Below are 16750 nucleotides of genomic sequence, written 5' to 3' on the forward strand. Positions count from 1 at the left end.
ATGGCAGAGGTCCCTGCCCCGGCTCAACCAAGCATGGGAACATCTAGAAAAGCAGCGCTCACTGGGATCCAAATGTCCAAACCTGGCAGTAGGCTGCTGCATGCCAGCCTCAGCACCCTTCCTTATGAGATGAGCTGCCAGCACTGGGACCACGGCTTCTGCTGGGTGCTGGCCCATCTCTCAGGGCCAGAGGAGGGTTTGGATTTTCTTCCTCATCTGTGGAGTTTTCCACTCAAATGCTGCAGATTAGCGGAAGGAAGGAAGGCAACTCTCATTGAGAGGTCAGACCTGAATGGTCGTATCCACAAGGAGGGACTCAGCCCCAGAGGGCCGGTTCCTCCAGAAGGTGGCTTGTGTCCAGAAGTAGGCATCGGGCAACATCCTTAAGCAACTACTGGTTACTGGTGAGTAACTTTCCATTTGCCCACCGTGAACACATCCAGCAACTACCTGAAAGGGGGTTTACTACCTGAAAGGGGGTTTCAAAGAGGATGGCTCTAGACTGTTCTCAATGGTAGCAGATGACAGAACGAGGAGTAATGGTCTCAAGTTGCAATGGGGGAGGTTTAGATTGGATATTAGGAAAAACTTTTTCACTAAGAGGGTGGTGAAACACTGGAATGCGTTACCTAGGGAGGTGGTAGAATCTCCTTCCTTAGAGGTTTTTAAGGTCAGGCTTGACAAAGCCCTGGCTGGGATGATTTAACTGGGACTTGGTCCTGCTTTGAGCAGGGGGTTGGACTAGATGACCTTCTGGGGTCCCTTCCAACCCTGATATTCTATGATTCTATGATTCTATGAACAGCTTCATGAGCTGCAGAGACGCTGCAGAGAGCGGTTGTAGAGCAGGTGGTGAAGAACACCATATCCTGCTGAAACTGCAGCGGCCACCTAGACAGGTTCGAATGTGATCATCCAGAGGGGCCATTGACCAGCAACCCCTCAACTTAGCTTCTCAGGGAAGCTGTTTATGGGAATTATTCATAGGCTGGCGATCCCTTCTGGTTTACAGCAACAGAAGTTAATTGTGCGCATGCAGAAAGCATGAGATTCCTCCTCTGTAGAGACAATGTGGCTCTGGCTTATTTCCATGCTGGACCCTCTTTCCTTTGCCCCCACACACGGGCTGCACGGCAATGAAGCAGGTCAGTGAAGCTGGTGGGGAAGGGAGGCGAGTTGCAGCTTGAATTTAGACCTACGGGGTATTGGAGAGTTCCCAACTCCTTGGAGCCACACAGAGAATTTGTTAAAAGAAATACACCTGCCTGTGCACAGAGAGGATGGTTCAGGGTGTTGATCATGGGAACCTTTACTCTTTAGGCTCCATTTCCTTCCCAAGTCAGCAGTAGCCAAATGGTGTACCGGCAGTGGATGCTGGGAAGCCCATGTGAGCAGCACTGGTGATCCCCCTCCAGATCCTAGTGGATCAGTGGCCCTGCTTGGCACCCATTGCTGGCAGCTATCCCAAGGGACCCAGGACTGAATGAACATTGAGAGATGAACTCCTCTCTCACCTTCCAGTAATTAGGCAGTGTGGAGTGAAGCACCATCCTCCACATTGCCAGAAGCCCTCAGTACCTTGGGCTGATTTTCAGAGCTGTGAAGGCCCAGTGGTTTGAGTGGGGTTGCTAGGGTGTAACTAGCGACAGGAGTGTTAGAGCTGATGGTTTGAAGTGGACAGCCCAGGGTTTGTGAGGTGAAGTGTATCAGCAGGACAGGGTAGGAGAGTTGCTTTCCCACTCCTTGTACCGAGCCTGTCCTGTGGTTGAAGGGGGAGAGCCATGCTCTAGGCTTGTCAGTAGTTCACTCTTGGCCCTTACTTTCGCAGGAGGCTGTCATTGAAAACAGAGCCCTCTGGATGCTGCTCAAAAAGTGCTTCCAGTACCAGTCCAAGAGTCTTTACAAGAGGCTGCAAAGGATGCTGGAGCAGGATTCAGCCTGGCCTCCTCTGAACGAAACCGTCTTCTCAGAGTCCAGGATGATACCATTGGAGGACAACAGGGTAGCTTACAGGAATCCAGTGTTTGAAAGCAATGAGGATATGCTCTGAAGGAAGTGGCAGGGCAGATGCCCAGGACAAGGCTGCAGCTGGCCATGAAAGGACTAGGCCTGAAAGACGTAAGGGTAGAGCTGGGATTGGCCGAATCCCCACACCTGACTGAACTTCTGGGCCCACATTCCCCATGCCAGGGTCGCTTTGTGACACACCAGAAGCATAACGTGGCCCTAAATCCAGCTCTGGTGGCACAGAGCCAGTACAACGGTTTCCCCCGCAGGCAGCCCAGGTTGTGTGGCGCTGCCCCAGCGAGCTGTGGCTGCTGGCACTGGGGTAAGTCAGAGGAATCCTCAGCCACAGCACAGGCCAAGGCTTATCTTGGTAAAGAGGCAGAGCCACGCTCCTGCCTGCAGTGCCCCTCAGAGAGCATGCAGAACTCGGCTCTTTGTTGAGGCTGGACGCAGACAGACTCTCTGGTTCCCTAGCTCCCAGCTTCTGCTGCCTCCTGTTGCCACACAAGGTCTCCCTGAGTCCTGGCATGGTCTGAGCTGTCATGGAAGCTTGGGGGTTGGAAATCTGGACCCCAGAAGTTCAGGGTGTTTGGATTCAGCCCATCACAGTGGTAGACTGGAGAGATAAGCTCAGATCCCAAACCGGGGACCTGATGACCCACCCAGGCCTGAGATGCACGCAGGGTAGGAAACAGAGTTGGAGGGACCAAAGGAAGCTTTTCTGGCCCAGGCTCACTCCTGCAATATGTTAGAGCGGCCTTATAGCTGCTCGATTTTTGCCTGAGCTGCACATGGTCCTCTCGGGGCTTAGACAGCCAACAGAGCCCGAGCCTCCTCCCAGAACACCCAGCCGGAGCTGCAACAGGGTCAGTGCAGAGCTGTTCTACCAGCTTTCTGCTTCCAGGGAGCCTGCTCACATGGAGAATCTTAACATCTTGAGGACTTCCGCAGCTCAGCCAGGGGTCATGGGCCTATCACAGGAGTGGGGAGGGGGGTGAGGGTCTGTGGCCTGCAATGTGCAGGAGGCAGCCTAGATGATCCTGACGTTCCCTTCTGGCCTTGACATCTATGGTTACGTCTACACTGCAATTAAAAACCCACATGAACGTAGTTTGGAGGAGGTGGGGAAGGCACTGCCCCCCCCAACAGAAGCGAGGTGTGGGGGGTTACTGGAGTCATGTGCCACTTCCTCCCCCTCATTTCTACGAGCGCCAACCTGCCATGCAGGGCTTGCTTTGCTCGGCCTGCCGGGGCAGGAGGGGCTGAGAAGAGGGGCTCTGTCCTTCCCACACTGCACCTCCCCCATGGCACATTTCGGCTTGTGGGGAGCAGAGGTGGTGGGGCGGTTGCTGCCTCTGCAGCTGATGTCACCTCCTGGGTCCTAGTGTCTCCTGTTCCTGTATAATGGTGAGTGCCCACAGGGTGTGGGGGCAGGGCAGGGTTAGGGTGGTGTGGGGGGAAGAGACAATGGGGACAGAGTGGGCTGGGGGAGAGGACAGAGGGGAGAGGAAGGGGGGAGGAGACGGGGATGCAGGGCGGGGGAGGGGAAGCAGAAGCCCATCATGTGGGGTCCCCTTGGCGGCAGCAGCAGCCCCAACAGGGAGGTGGCCCCAGCAGCACCAGAGCAGCAACATGGCTGCAGCAGCCGGTGCCTGAATGGCTGCCAGCAGCACCGGGGCTCCCCAGGTTCCGTCCCCTCCAGCACCGGCAGCCCGGGTAAAAGCCCGGGTACCACTGCAGGCGGGGGGGGGGGGGAGAGAGCCAGTGAGCCAAGGGAACTGGCTTCAGTGTGCGAGTCATCTGGCACGGGCCAGCCATGGTGCCTAATTGCAGTATAGACAGACCCCATGAGTCTATGAGAATCTGCATGGGAGATTTGAGGCCTTCAGCACCTCTTTACGTTGCCAGAGTAGCATAAAGGGACCTTAAGGCAATGCAGTGTCATACCCCATCTCTGTGTTTGGAGGTTGGATCGGGAATCTGGGTCAGGCCCATCTCTAATAATGCTCACAAAGGTATTCTTACTCTTGCTGTTATTTTAAATGATGTAGCTGTAATATGAGACTGCGCTTTATTTTCAAATTAAAATCTATTTTCCAGATATAAAAACATTGACTCCAGATAGTCTCTCCTTGATTAGTGCATGTTTCTGGGATTTCCATTTTCTAAAAAAACAAAATCTAATAAAATTGCTGAGATTTGCAAACTAAGTATTCCGTTCTATGGACTAGAGCAGGCTTCCAATGACCAGGTACTGGTCTCCCCGATCCCAAGTGTTCCCACCTAGTCTTGCTCCCCTCCTCCAGTTCTCTTGGGCTGGGCAACAAAGCTGATAAAATAGTCAACAGAAGAGTGATTTTGTTCGCTGATTCATGTGGTTTCACACCCTGCATATTGTCATTCGCTGTGACACTTCAGGAGACTAGGAATTTTTCACACTGATGTATCTGAAACACTGAAAAGCCACTTTCACTCTAAAAGGAACACTTGAGCATGAGTATGTGTGTGTGCTCCATCATAGCCCGCTCCAGTTTGGCTTTCACCCCGGCACGTCCTGAAACCACTCTCACCAAAGTCTGTACTGAGAATTCTTCCTAGCCAACCCTCAGAAGTAGTATTCAATCCTATCCGCCTTGACGGGTCAGCCGACTTGAAACACTACTGCTGATGCTCTTCTCAAAATGTTGTCCTTCCTTGGGTTCCAGGATTCTGACCCATCTTGGTTCTTCTCCTACTGCTCCTTCTGCTTGTTATCATAGCTAGTTTGGGTAGGTCTACTCAAGCTGTACCCCAGTGCAGACAGACCCTCTGTGGAGATTCCTTAGGGCTTTGCCTTGGTCCCCTTCTCACTGCATAATCACACCTGCAAACACAAATTTAACGACCATCTCTATGCTGACAGTGCCCGGATCTCTCTCTTTACTCCACACCTGTCTCCTTCGGTCCAGACTAAAATCTTGACCTGTCGCTCTGACACCCCTCACGTATATCTGAGCTCAAGCTCAGCATAGCTCAACCACAGCATAGCTAATCTCCCCACACACCCTAAGCCCTCCCTGATACCTCCTTTATCACCCACTGTGGACACCACCACCATCTGGCCCGTCACTCAGGCCCAGAACCTGGGTGTCATCTTTGATTCAGACCTCTCGCTGGGTCATCACATCCAGCCTATGTCTGCACTGAAAACGTTCTATCGACAGAGTGCCTTGGTCAGGGGTGTGGGGAAAAATTGCTGACTGTCACTGTTATGCTGCCCCCAGTGTAGATGCAGCTACACATCAGAAGAGGGCTTCTGTCAACGGGCTACCACCTTCAGGGATGGTGGTGATAAATGAAGGGGGTGGAGGGTAGCTCCCTTTTATGGACACCCAGCAAGCCAATAGCTATAAAATCCCTCTTAGTAGCTGTTCTCTAATTGCTCTACCTGTAAAGGGTTAAAAAGTTTCACTGCATAAGTAAAAGGAAGTGAGTGGGCACCTGGCTAAAAGAGCCAATGAGAAGGCTAGAACTTTTTAAAATTGAAACAAGACTTCCCTTTTGACTTGCTGTTGTTGTTCTCAGGGAGAGGCAGACAGGAAGCAGTTATGCTGTGAGAAGCTTGGGCCAGGTATGAAAATCATCAGTATCATACCTAGAAACTACTCATTTAAAACCCCAGCTATGTAAGCAGATCAGGAAATGTCTAGGAAGATGTGATAGGTTATCCTTTTATTTCTTTATGGCTTGTGGATTCCTCTGTGCTAACCCCCAGGTGCTTTGTTTTGCTTATGACCTTTAAGCTGGACCTCAAGAGAGCTATTCTTAATTCTTAATCCTTGTAGTTGTTTTTTTAAAATCTAGCAAAATTCCCAGATGTATTTCTCTTTTTTATTAATAAAATTTACCTTTTTCAGAACAGAATTGGACTTTTGTGTCTTAAGAGATTTGTCCACATGTTACTTAATTAGCTGGTGGCAACAGCTGATTTCCTCCCCCCCCAGCTCTTTCCTGGAGGGGGGGCGTGAAAGAGGTTGAGGGTACCCCATAGGAAGGAATCCCAAGTGCACCTTCCTGTTCTCTCAAAGGGGTTTTGCACTCGGGTGGTGGCAGCATTTACCAATCCAAGGTCAGAGAAAAGCTGTAACCTTGGGAGTTTAATACAAGCCTGGAGTGGCCAGTATAATTTTAAAGTCCTTGCAGGCCCCCACCTTCTGCACTCGAAGTGCCAGAGTGGGGAATGAGCTTGACAGAGGTGACGTTCTAACACTGATGGAAAAACCCCTTCTGTCAGGTCAGATTTGTTCATGAATCTTTCTATACAGCTGGGTGTGAGTTTCTAGTTAGTGACAAACCATGACACCAGTCAAATGTCATGTGGTTTCAGATCTTGCTATGAGCATTTCCTACAGTTCTGGGTTTCACTAGTGTGGCAGGCTAGTGTAGCTTTTTCCTCCAATCTCATCCCTAGATACCCCAGGATCATTTCACTGGAGGCCAGAGCCGCTCCATAATGTCTGAGAAAGCAAAAGAAACAAATTCTAAGAACTCATGTACAGAAACGTACCCGCCCCATCAAGTGAGTAGATAGCTGCAGGAACGCTACAGACTGGGCAACATCACCTGAATTTGTCACAACTGACAGTCATACATCAACTCTCACCCCCAGGAATTGAAAGGGCTTTCACAGCTCCGCCAGCTGAAGGAAGAGATCCCTTTATCTGCCTCCAATACACGGCTGTACCCTTGGTGAAATGGGGCAGCTTACCTGGAGCAGGTGAAGGTGGGAACACGGTGCAATGGCTGGGGATGGGATGTGAAGAAGAACTGATTGAAATGGCAGTGGGGGTGGCAGGAAAAGCAAGTTGGGCACCTAAATAAAAGTGGTGTGTGAGGATGTTCAGCAATGCTCAGCCGGTTGGAACTGAGCTAGGCCTTCGGGTCAATCATTGCCACTGCAACGAGGCAGGGTGGTGTTAAGGCTGGCAGTTGGTTAGGACCAGCGTTACGTCCCATCTGACCCATGGTCCCTATGCTATCACAGCACCCTCTCATAAGGCTGGGGCACGTGTTCCAAAAGGAGTCACCAACCCCACCTCCTCCAGCCATCATCACCGCCTCCAGCTAAATCCTGAACACTGCCTGGGATATGAGACTCAGGTTCCCGCTGTCACCATCTCCCTCATATGTCCTTTTCCTTTCCCACCTTATTTCTTCTCTCCTCTCTCCCTCCCTTTGCCTTTCGTTTAATAAGAGTCTGGCTTAGCTGGCCAAGACTGTGTATTTTGCAACACTGCTGTGAACCTGTGACCAATCCGGCAGCTAAAGCCGTGCTGAGACAGCCTGAGGCTGGTACCAGTTTGCCAGCTCTCGGAGCAGCTGATCAGACCGTGTGCCATGCCAGGCCTAGGAGTGCCTTTGAAAGTGGATTAAGCACAAAGGCACTCAGTGCTGAAGAACAGTGCCCACTTAGGGAGTTACTGAAGAATAGCCAGTGCACTTGTAATTCACCCCTAGCTTGTTTTGCAATAACCTCCCCATGGAGACATGCCTTAAAGCCACCACACATTTAAAATCTAGGGGCCAGCTCAGGCCCAGTGGGTTCTGGATGGCATTAGAGGCAATGCTCTATGGGGAGCAGTGGGAGCTCTTGTGTGGCTTAAGGAGGCAAGTGCCCCTTGGCCTCCCTGATGATTAGGGTCCTGAGCTCATTACAAGGCTCCTGCAGGGCTGTGTCCCCCACCCCAGCAGGGCTCCCATCAGAACTGAAAGCTGCCAGCCCTGGCAATGGGACCAGTGTGATCTCCCTGGAGGCAAATGCCCACTCAAGTGCCCTGGTATTGCTGGCAGAGGGAGGTGATGAGGTGAGGGTGAGTTCATTTATTTATCAGGTTCATTTGGGGACGTTCTCCAGGGAAACATGCCCTGAATTCTTGCGAGGAACAATCTATTCTCCTCACTCAGTGGTTATGAATCTGTGAGCTACTCGTGCCAGATTAATAGACCTTGGGGAAGGGACTGTTAATTTTACAGCCACTGATGTTAGTTGTTACCTTTGAACTGAGGCTCACTTTATCGGGCCAAGCTGTCACCTGGGACAGCCCCATCATAATCCGACCCAGTCACATCAGAGAGGGATGTGCTGGGTTTCTGAGTCTGTGTTGTACAATGCTCATTACTACCAAGTTACTCACATTCCTTTAGCAGCTACACCTCCTGATTATGTTTCTTGGAATGCGTCTCAGCCCCAAGGAGTCTGACTGCCAAGCCAGCAGGTCCTGTTAGGACAGCGAGTCTGCCTTCCCCCAGCTACCAAAGGAGCCTGACAGAACCAAGCAACTTGCTCCCAATGTCACAGGCATGCAGATGCTGCAGGGACAGGCCCAAACCGAGGGTCTGAGCAACAACTGAGGGAGCCGTTCGGCGCCTGGCTCTTGGTTACAACCCTGGATTAGTCACTGAGGGCCACAATACGTCCCTGCCCAAAGGGCTTGCCATGGGAGGAGACCAGACTGGCTGAGCTGGTCCCCGGTGTGTTTTGAGGGTCAGCACTATGTTACTTGCGGGGTGACTCAAAGAGGGATTTGGAGGTCTGGAGGGCAGGGGCTTGGCACAGGGGTAGGGAGGGTGTTCCAGGATTGAGGGGCAGCTGCCCAGGCAGTGGGAGGCACAGGAGACAAGACAGAGGTGGAGGAAGTGGTGAAGCAGGGTGAAGGTGGTGAGAAGGAGTGAGAGCAGAGCTGGAGGCTGGGGAAGCCCTGCATGAGGCCAGAATACTGTGGGAAGGCCAGGGGTAAGGAGCTTTCACCTCATGGAAGTGCGGGGGAATGGGTGAGGGAGGTACACGGCCAGAGAACAAACAGGAACATTGGGAAATGCCCTACCAGATCAGACAGATGTACATCTAGCCCATGTCTCTCCTCCAACAGTGGCCAGCAACCAACTGCTTCAGAGGAAGGTGCAGGACACCCTTAGTGGACAGCTGTGAAATAACCTGACCATAGTTTCTTCCTAACCCCCAACAATTTTGAAATTGCCTTATGCTCTGAAGCCTGTAGCTTTAGATCCTGTCTACAAACTTTGTTTGCACTGTCTCAGGTAACTGAGCATGTTTCCTTTAGCCACATAAACTCTGGCCCCTATTGGAATCCTGCTAAGTTCTTGGCCTCACTGATATCTAGTGGCAACGAGTTTCCACAAACTAATTACATGCTATGGAAAAAAATTCCTTTTACCAGCAAAATCTGTTGCCTTTCAGTTTCCTTAACCCTGCCCCATGGTGTATCAGGAGGTGGCTAAATACGAGCACCTTCTCTGACAGTCATCATTTTGCATGCCCCACTTCATTCCCCCTATATTCATCTCTACACTCTACACAGTCCTAAGATTTACAGTCTCTCTCTCATATGGTATTTTTCCAGGCCCCTGATCAGTCTTGCTGCCTATCTCTGAACCCTTTCTCTCCTGCTTTACTGTTACTGAGCTGTGGTGGCCAGTCTTGCATGCAGTACCCAGATGAAGCTGCCCTACTGATTTATATAAAAGCATGGTGATATTCTCCATTGCCATCCTTATGTACACTCACATTTTGTTTGCTTTTTTAATTGCACCTGCACACTGAGCAGAGGTTCAACTGACCTGTGCACGTCCTCTCTTGAGTAGTTACAATTAATTTAGAGCCCAGTAAGATGTATGGGGTCTGAGTAGTTCAAACTCTCTCTCCCACCATGCAGTATTTTGCATTTACTAACACTGGATTTCACCTGCCCCCTGATTCCCATTCCCTGGCTCCCTGGAAATGCACCTCAGCTTTCTGCCATTTGCAGTAACCAGAATAATCTTATGTCAGCTGCAAATTTTGCCGCATCACTGGTCCCCCTGCCCACTTTCTTGAAAGTGTGTGGGGAGTAATCCAGGCCTGTTAACTCCAGGGTCTCTTTTCAAGCTATACAGGTGACTTCCTGCATGTGGCTTTATTAATGTCTAAGTTTGAATGACACCGAACTGCTGCCTCTGGAGTCACATGTACGTCAGACCCAGCTCCTCTCCTTCCACCTCGCATCCATTGAAACCCTCCGGAATTCTTCCAGCACACTCCATTTTCATCCCTTAGAAAGTCTATAGGCCTCGGTTTGTCACAGGCAACTTCCCTGCTCTTAAAGTAGATTTAATTCTGCCTAGTTCATGAGCTTTGGCTCTCAGAATAGGACCACTCACTGGGGCGACTGGTTTTGGTGGAAGGACAGAAGATGCCTCTCCACCTTGCCGGGCCTCTTTTGGAAACAGGTGTCTATACGTTCAACAAGGAGAACAACTCGTCAGGGTCAGGTCGTGTAAGGTCTAATGGGAGTTGCACACAGGCAAGTAAGCAGCAGCATCCATCAAGGCAGAGCTTGCTGGTGACACCTGTTGGTGAACGTGTGGACTGAACGTGATTATTGTTGAGTGACACACCTGGCTGCCATCACTGGGGAAGCTGAGCTGTTAGCTTGAGAAGCACTGCTGTAGCTATCTGACTGTGGGGGACCGGCAATTTATTTTCCAACGTGCGCGCAGACCGGCAGCAGTCAGCGGATCACCACTTTGAGTAGCGCTGAGCTACAGTACAAAGGAGAGATTCATTCCCAAGCCAGCAATGGCAGCGGCACCCCGGGCTTTGACAGAGCACAACACGGCCCAAGGCGAGTGGGGTGAGAAGCCAGGAGAAACCCCCATCGCTAGAGCAGGTCAGAATTTTCAGCTGAAAAATTTTCCCATCAAAAATGGAGTGTTGATTAAATTTTTCATGGGAAGTTTCTCAACAAAACAAATCTTCTATTTAGTGCCGCACTGAGCTCCGTGGTTTGTGTCTGTTTGCAAACCCCAAAACATTTTTGCAAAAAGAAAAGAAGTACTTGTGGCACCTTAGAGACTAACAAATTATTTGAGCATAAGCTTTCGTGTATCCGATGAAGTGAGCTATAGCTCACGAAAGCTTATGCTCAAATAAATTGTTAGTCTCTAAGGTGCCACAAGTCCTCCTTTTCTTTTTGCGAATACAGACTAACACGGCTGCTACTCCAAAACATTTTGGTTTTGGTTCTCAGATATTTAGAGAGAATGGGGGGGCGGGGGAGGAGATTCCCCCTTCCTCACCTGTTTCTACTTTCCACCTTTTCCGGTGGCAAAATGGGAAGGAAAGTAGAAAAGGGGAGAGAAATGGGGGTCAGGGGCAATCCCCAAACCAAAACTAAATTAAAATTTCAGTTCAATATTTTCATTTACTTTAAAATTCCGCATTGAAAATTATCAAAGAAAAATATGTCATTGTTTTTTTAAAACAAAAAAGAAATTCCAATTTGTCAAGCAGCCTAAGCAATTTGCCCATCTCTGCTGCAGTGCAGCACTCCAGTGGATACCGCCTCCCTGGCAGAGCCCTCCAGGGCGGACAGTAACTGGAGCATCCTGAGCCTGCACTGGGGTGAATCTTTCCAGAACACTGGTGCAGTGAGATCCGGCAGTGGCCTCTGGGCCAGCTGGAGCTAATCCGACCCTCGGCTGGTTAAAAAGAAGAAAGATGCACCTGGCCATGGGTTTCACTTCTCTAACAGGTCATTCACTGATATTGTGTCTGCCAGTTGATTGTGTATGTTCTAGGATGAATCCCTTGGGAGCACAGAGGGCCTCTGGATGTGAAGCACTATAGTGTCTGGGCCCGATTCTCCCCCTGCCTGGTATCTTATGTTGTCACAGACATCCGTGCAAAGTGCATGTAAATCTCTAGCAAGTCAGAACTCTCCATTCCCATCAGTGGCAGCAAATTGCACTCACCTGGCATAGAATCATAGGACTGTGAAGGGACCCTCAAGAGGTCATCTAGTTCAGTCCCCTGCACTCAAGGCAGGACTAAGTATTATCTAGACCATCCCGGACAGGTGTCTGTCTAACCTGCTCCTTAAAAATCTCCAATGATGGAGATTCCACAACCTCCGTAGGCAATGTATTCCAGTGCTTAACCACTCTGGCAGTTAGCAAGTTTTTCCTAATGTCCAACCTAAATCTCCCTTGTTGCAATTTAAGGCCCATTGCTTCTTGTCCTATCCTCAGAGGTTAGAAGAAAATTTTTTTCTCCCTCCTCCTTGTAACAACCTTTTATGTACTTGAAAACTGTTATGTCCCCTCTCAGTCTGCTCTTCTCCAGACTAAACAAACTCAGTTTTTTCAATCTTCCCTCATAGGTCGTGCTTTCTAGATCTTTAATCAATTTTTGGTGCTCTTCTCTGGAATATTTCCAATTTGTCCACATCTTTCCGAAATGTGTCACCCAGAACTGGACACAATACTCCAGTTGAGGCCTAATCAGCGCAGAGTAGAGCGGAAGAATTACTTCTCGTGTCTGCTTACAACACTCCTGCTAATACATCCCAGAAAGATGTTCACTTTTTTTGCAACAGCATTACACTGTTGACTCATATTTAGCTTGTGATCCACTAGGATCCACAGATCTCTTTCCACAGTTCTCCTTCCTAGGCAGTCATTTCCCATTTTGTATGTGTGCAACTGATTGTTCCTTCTTAAATGGAGTACTTTGCATTTGTCCTATTGAATTTCATCCTATTTACTTCAGACCATTTCTCCAGTTTGTCCAGATCATTGTGAATTATAATCCTACCCTCCAAAGCACTTGCAGCCTGCTATTGTCTGCAAACTTTGATGAAGATATTGAACAGAACTGGATCTGATCCCTGCGGGACCCCACTCGTTATGCCCTTCCCACATGACTGTGACCCACTGATAACTACTCTCTGGGAACGATTTCCCAACCAGTTATGCACCCACTTTATAGTACTCCATTTAGGTTGTATTTCCCTAGTTTGTTTATGAGAAGGTCATGCAGAGACAGTATCAAAAGCCTTACTAAAGTCAAGTGTGAAGGATTTCCCAGCATGCCAGGCAAGGGAGGATTAGGCCCACCTAATGAATAAATGCAAAGGTTGTACTTGTAACAATGAAACAAGACAAAAGCTGGCACATTTTAAAACCCCCAAGACCTCTGATTTTTTGCCTTGATAAAAGACTGTTTTCAAACCATGTATCAAACCTTGTGTCAGAAGGAGAATGGACAGGGAACACAAAGTAATATAATATTTATATTCCTGCCTCAAGCGAATACCTAATAACCAGCTCTGCAAAACACGGGGCTGGAGCGTAGGTATGGAACAAGCCTGTTTAAAGTACAGTAACTCCTCACTTAACAGTGTAGATATGTTCCTGAAAAATGCTACTTGAGCGAAATGATGTTTAAACGAATCCAATTTCCCCATAAGAATTAATGTAAATAAGGGGGGTGAGGTTACAGGGAAATTTATTTCGCCAGAGAAAAGACACTACACATATACATATAATATATATATACACACACACACACCCACACAGTATAAGTTTTAAATAGACAATTTAACACTGTACAATTTAACAGCAATAGTGATTGTGAAGCTTGGTTGAGGTGGTGAAGTAAGAGGGTGGGATATTTCCAGGGAATGCCTACTGCTAAATGGTGAACTAGCATTCGGCTGAGCCTCAAGGGTTAACACCATTTTTGTTAATGTAGCCTCCACACTCTACAAAGCAGCAGGAATGGAGGGAGGGAGACAGCATGACAGAGAGAGACAGAGACACACACCTTGTGTGAGAGACGCGCATTGCCCCTTTAATGTGCTGATGCCACTCTAAGTACATTGCCTTTTTAAGTAGATGAGCAAGTTGAGACAGCAGCTGTGCCCGCAAGATCCCTCTGTCTTGAGCCCTGTGTGTCTTCCACCCCCCACAGCTCTGTGGAGAAGGGGTACAGGAGCGGGGGGTAGGGAGACACCCCCGCCCTTGCACAGCAAGCAGGAGGCTCCTGGGAGCAGCTCCAGGGCAGAGGGCAGAAGCTGCACATGGCAGGTGGGGGGAAAGACAGATGAACATGCCCGGCAATGATCGCCTGCTGGTTGGCTGTCACACAGGGATCTTAGGGGAGCTGATGTGGGGGCTGCCGGCCCACCCTGGCTCCAGACCCACCAGCTCGCTCCAAGGTGCTGTTCTTCCTGCAAGCAGTGGACAAAGCAGGTGGCTGCTAAACAGCGTTACAAGGAGAGCATTGCACGGACTTTAAACGAGCATGTTCTCTATTGATCAGCAACGTAACAATGAAACAACATTAACTGGGATGACGTTAAGTGAGGAGTTACTGTAATGATACATGCAGAGCCACCCTGCTGCTCCTCTCTTGCCAGCAGAACTCATGGAGGGTAACCCCCTCCAGGTCCCTGCTTTGCAACATTTCCCACTGAATCCCTCTTGCAGGTCTGAGGGTTTGCTTGACCGCACATAACACATCCAGCTGTACCAAAACCATAGTTCTGGACAGTGCCTCTGAACCATGGGAAATTTGGATCAGAACCACATCCCAGCTTCCTTGCCTGGGCCACACCAAATCCCAGACTCAAACTTAGGGAACTCTTCCTTTGAACCACAAATGGAGACTTCTCTCCAATGAAATGAACCCAACTTCAGTAGCCCAACATCTCCCAACTTTGGATCCAAATCTGTGCCTCTCTATGGACACTAATCCCCTCCAACGCCTTGTCATTACTGATCTGCTCTGATTTCCCTTCAATTTATTAACTCCTGTTTGGTTCTGAGGTGCCCAGAACTCTAGGCGGGCCCAGTAGGGAGGCATGACCCACTTGCTCCCTCCCTCATTTTGCCTTTGGTGGTTCACTTTAAATAGTAATTTCATGTGACTGAGCAAAATAATACTAGGTGGGAGAGGCGTGCAGGAGTTGCATAAATAAATACCTGAGAGCTTTACAGGCGAGAATGGATTTTCTTCCTGTGTTGCCAGGTCAACAACAAAAGGTGTATGCTCGGGATTTTTAGAGGCAGTGGATAGGACCATGATGAGAACTAACTGATGTCCTCAGTTCAAGTCAGTAGCAGCGTCCAAGACCTCTCTTCCCAGCCAAGAGACAACACCTGGAGTGAAACTAACCCAGACTGATGAAAGAAAGTCCTGGAAGGATCACCATGCATTGCTCAACCCCAAAGAGGAAAACGAGCTAGTAAAGGAAGGAGGGGGGTGATTTCTGGTTTCTTTTACACCTCACTGAGCCCTCTCAGCCTGTGCCATTTCCAATGGATTCTCTGTATTTTCTACAGCTAAATTCAGCATTCAAAGTGGCTTGGTGTTTTCAGCATAGGTTCTGGTTGAAGGCTGAATCAGAGGGTCAAACCCTGAGATCCATTTATTCACTGACGTCAGTTGGGGTTTTTTGCCTGAGTAAGAACATCAAGATTCAAACCATAGAAATCAGAAAGGAAAAAGACCTAGTGCCCCTGCCAGTGAAGGACTGTTCTGATCAGTACTTTTCCTCAGGCTTTTTCCAGTCTAATCGTAAGATCCTTAGCAATGTGGCTTCCACCCCTTCACGTGGGACACCACCTTGTAGGTGAGCAGATCACAGGGAAGATGATTATAAACTGGCTACATTTTTCTTTTTCCTTGGTTGAAGTCAACCCTGCATAGTTCTTCCAAGCTGGGACTGAGTCACTCCTACTGAGGCACACCCTGCTGCAATCTTGCATGAGGATTTCTGGGGTCCTACCCTCCATGCTGTAAGTCAGGGGGTGACTAAGCTTTGCCATTGCAGCTCCCAGGGTGGAATCCCATTGCTCCTCAGATTGTGCTTGCCAATCTAACCCCCGTCTTCAGGATGCTTTTGTTAATGTTCATAGAATCAGCCCTATCTCTTTTTTTGTGGTGAGTGTTCTTGTGTGACTGCAGCATTTGGGGGAGGTGGGAAAGGTGGAGTAGGGGGAAGTGCTTTGGAAGTACAATTAGTTCCACATTTTAGCAGCTCATGCAGTGTGCACAAAGGAGTGGTGGTGGGAGAGTGAGAGAAGGGGGCTTTCTCCTCTCAGCACTTGTGCAAGGGGTAGCTCGAATCCTGGTGCTCATGCTCTGATGCTGGCAGCATTCTCAGTGCCAGATGCTCCTGAGGGGACTAGGAAAGGAGAGTTGCCATGACCCTATCCCTTCTGCATCTACTGCAGACAGCTGCTGGGAGGGGCATGTGCTACCACCCATTGACAGTAGAGCAGTTTCCACTGTCTCCCTACCCTTTGAGCCTCTGTCCTCTGCAGGCAGAATGCCCCCAGGAGCTGCTTCTCTGGTCTCCCCCTGATGCAACTGTAGCTTTTTACCATCCCCAACTACCTAGGAAATATAAATCTTATAGCTGAGCTTTGTAAATTACAGTATTTTAGCAGCGCCTTTTGGCATTAAGCAGCATCACTGAAGAGAGCTGAGGGTCTCAATCCTGTCCCTGGTGAATGGCAGGGGCTCCTATATCACATACAGGGCAAGACGGCGGGGGTGGAATGTTTTAATGTCTTGTTGGCTAGCCGGGCACACATCCAGCTACACTGAAGAATGATTCTTAGCCAAATCAAGGCTGTCAGCAGACTTTGCTGGTGACATGGCCAGCAGCTGAAAAGAACTGCACCACAGCCAACAAAAAGCTTTCTCAAAGTTCTAATTCCTGTACAGTCAGAAAAACAGACATGCCGAGACCACCTGCAACAGTGCCTCTCGGGGTCCCAATGCGGTTACAAAGTTACAGGCTGCTTCCTGGGTGGTGCACAGGTGAAAGGCTCCCTGCACCTTTCCCCTCCCTTGTACACGGGGCAGCCAGACTGCTCATAAGTGCCAGAGGGAGCAGGAAGAATCCTCCTCTGCTCA

The 16750-nt window shown here is 49.4% G+C and overlaps 1 protein-coding gene across 1 annotated transcript in view; it reads left to right on the forward strand.

The window, feature by feature from the left end:
- LOC119861788 (probable cation-transporting ATPase 13A4) overlaps window positions 1-3421 on the forward strand; it is a 66540-nt gene extending 63119 nt beyond the window's left edge. The window contains exon 30 of the mRNA XM_038417333.2: window positions 1829-3421. Within this exon, the coding sequence (XP_038273261.1) occupies window positions 1829-2050 (222 nt within the window). The 3' untranslated portion in view covers window positions 2051-3421. The remainder of the gene's footprint in view (window positions 1-1828) is intronic.
- Window positions 3422-16750: the final 13329 nt, after the last annotated feature.

This window comes from Dermochelys coriacea, chromosome 9 (assembly GCF_009764565.3).
Source record: "Dermochelys coriacea isolate rDerCor1 chromosome 9, rDerCor1.pri.v4, whole genome shotgun sequence".
NCBI classification, from domain to species: domain Eukaryota; kingdom Metazoa; phylum Chordata; order Testudines; family Dermochelyidae; genus Dermochelys; species Dermochelys coriacea.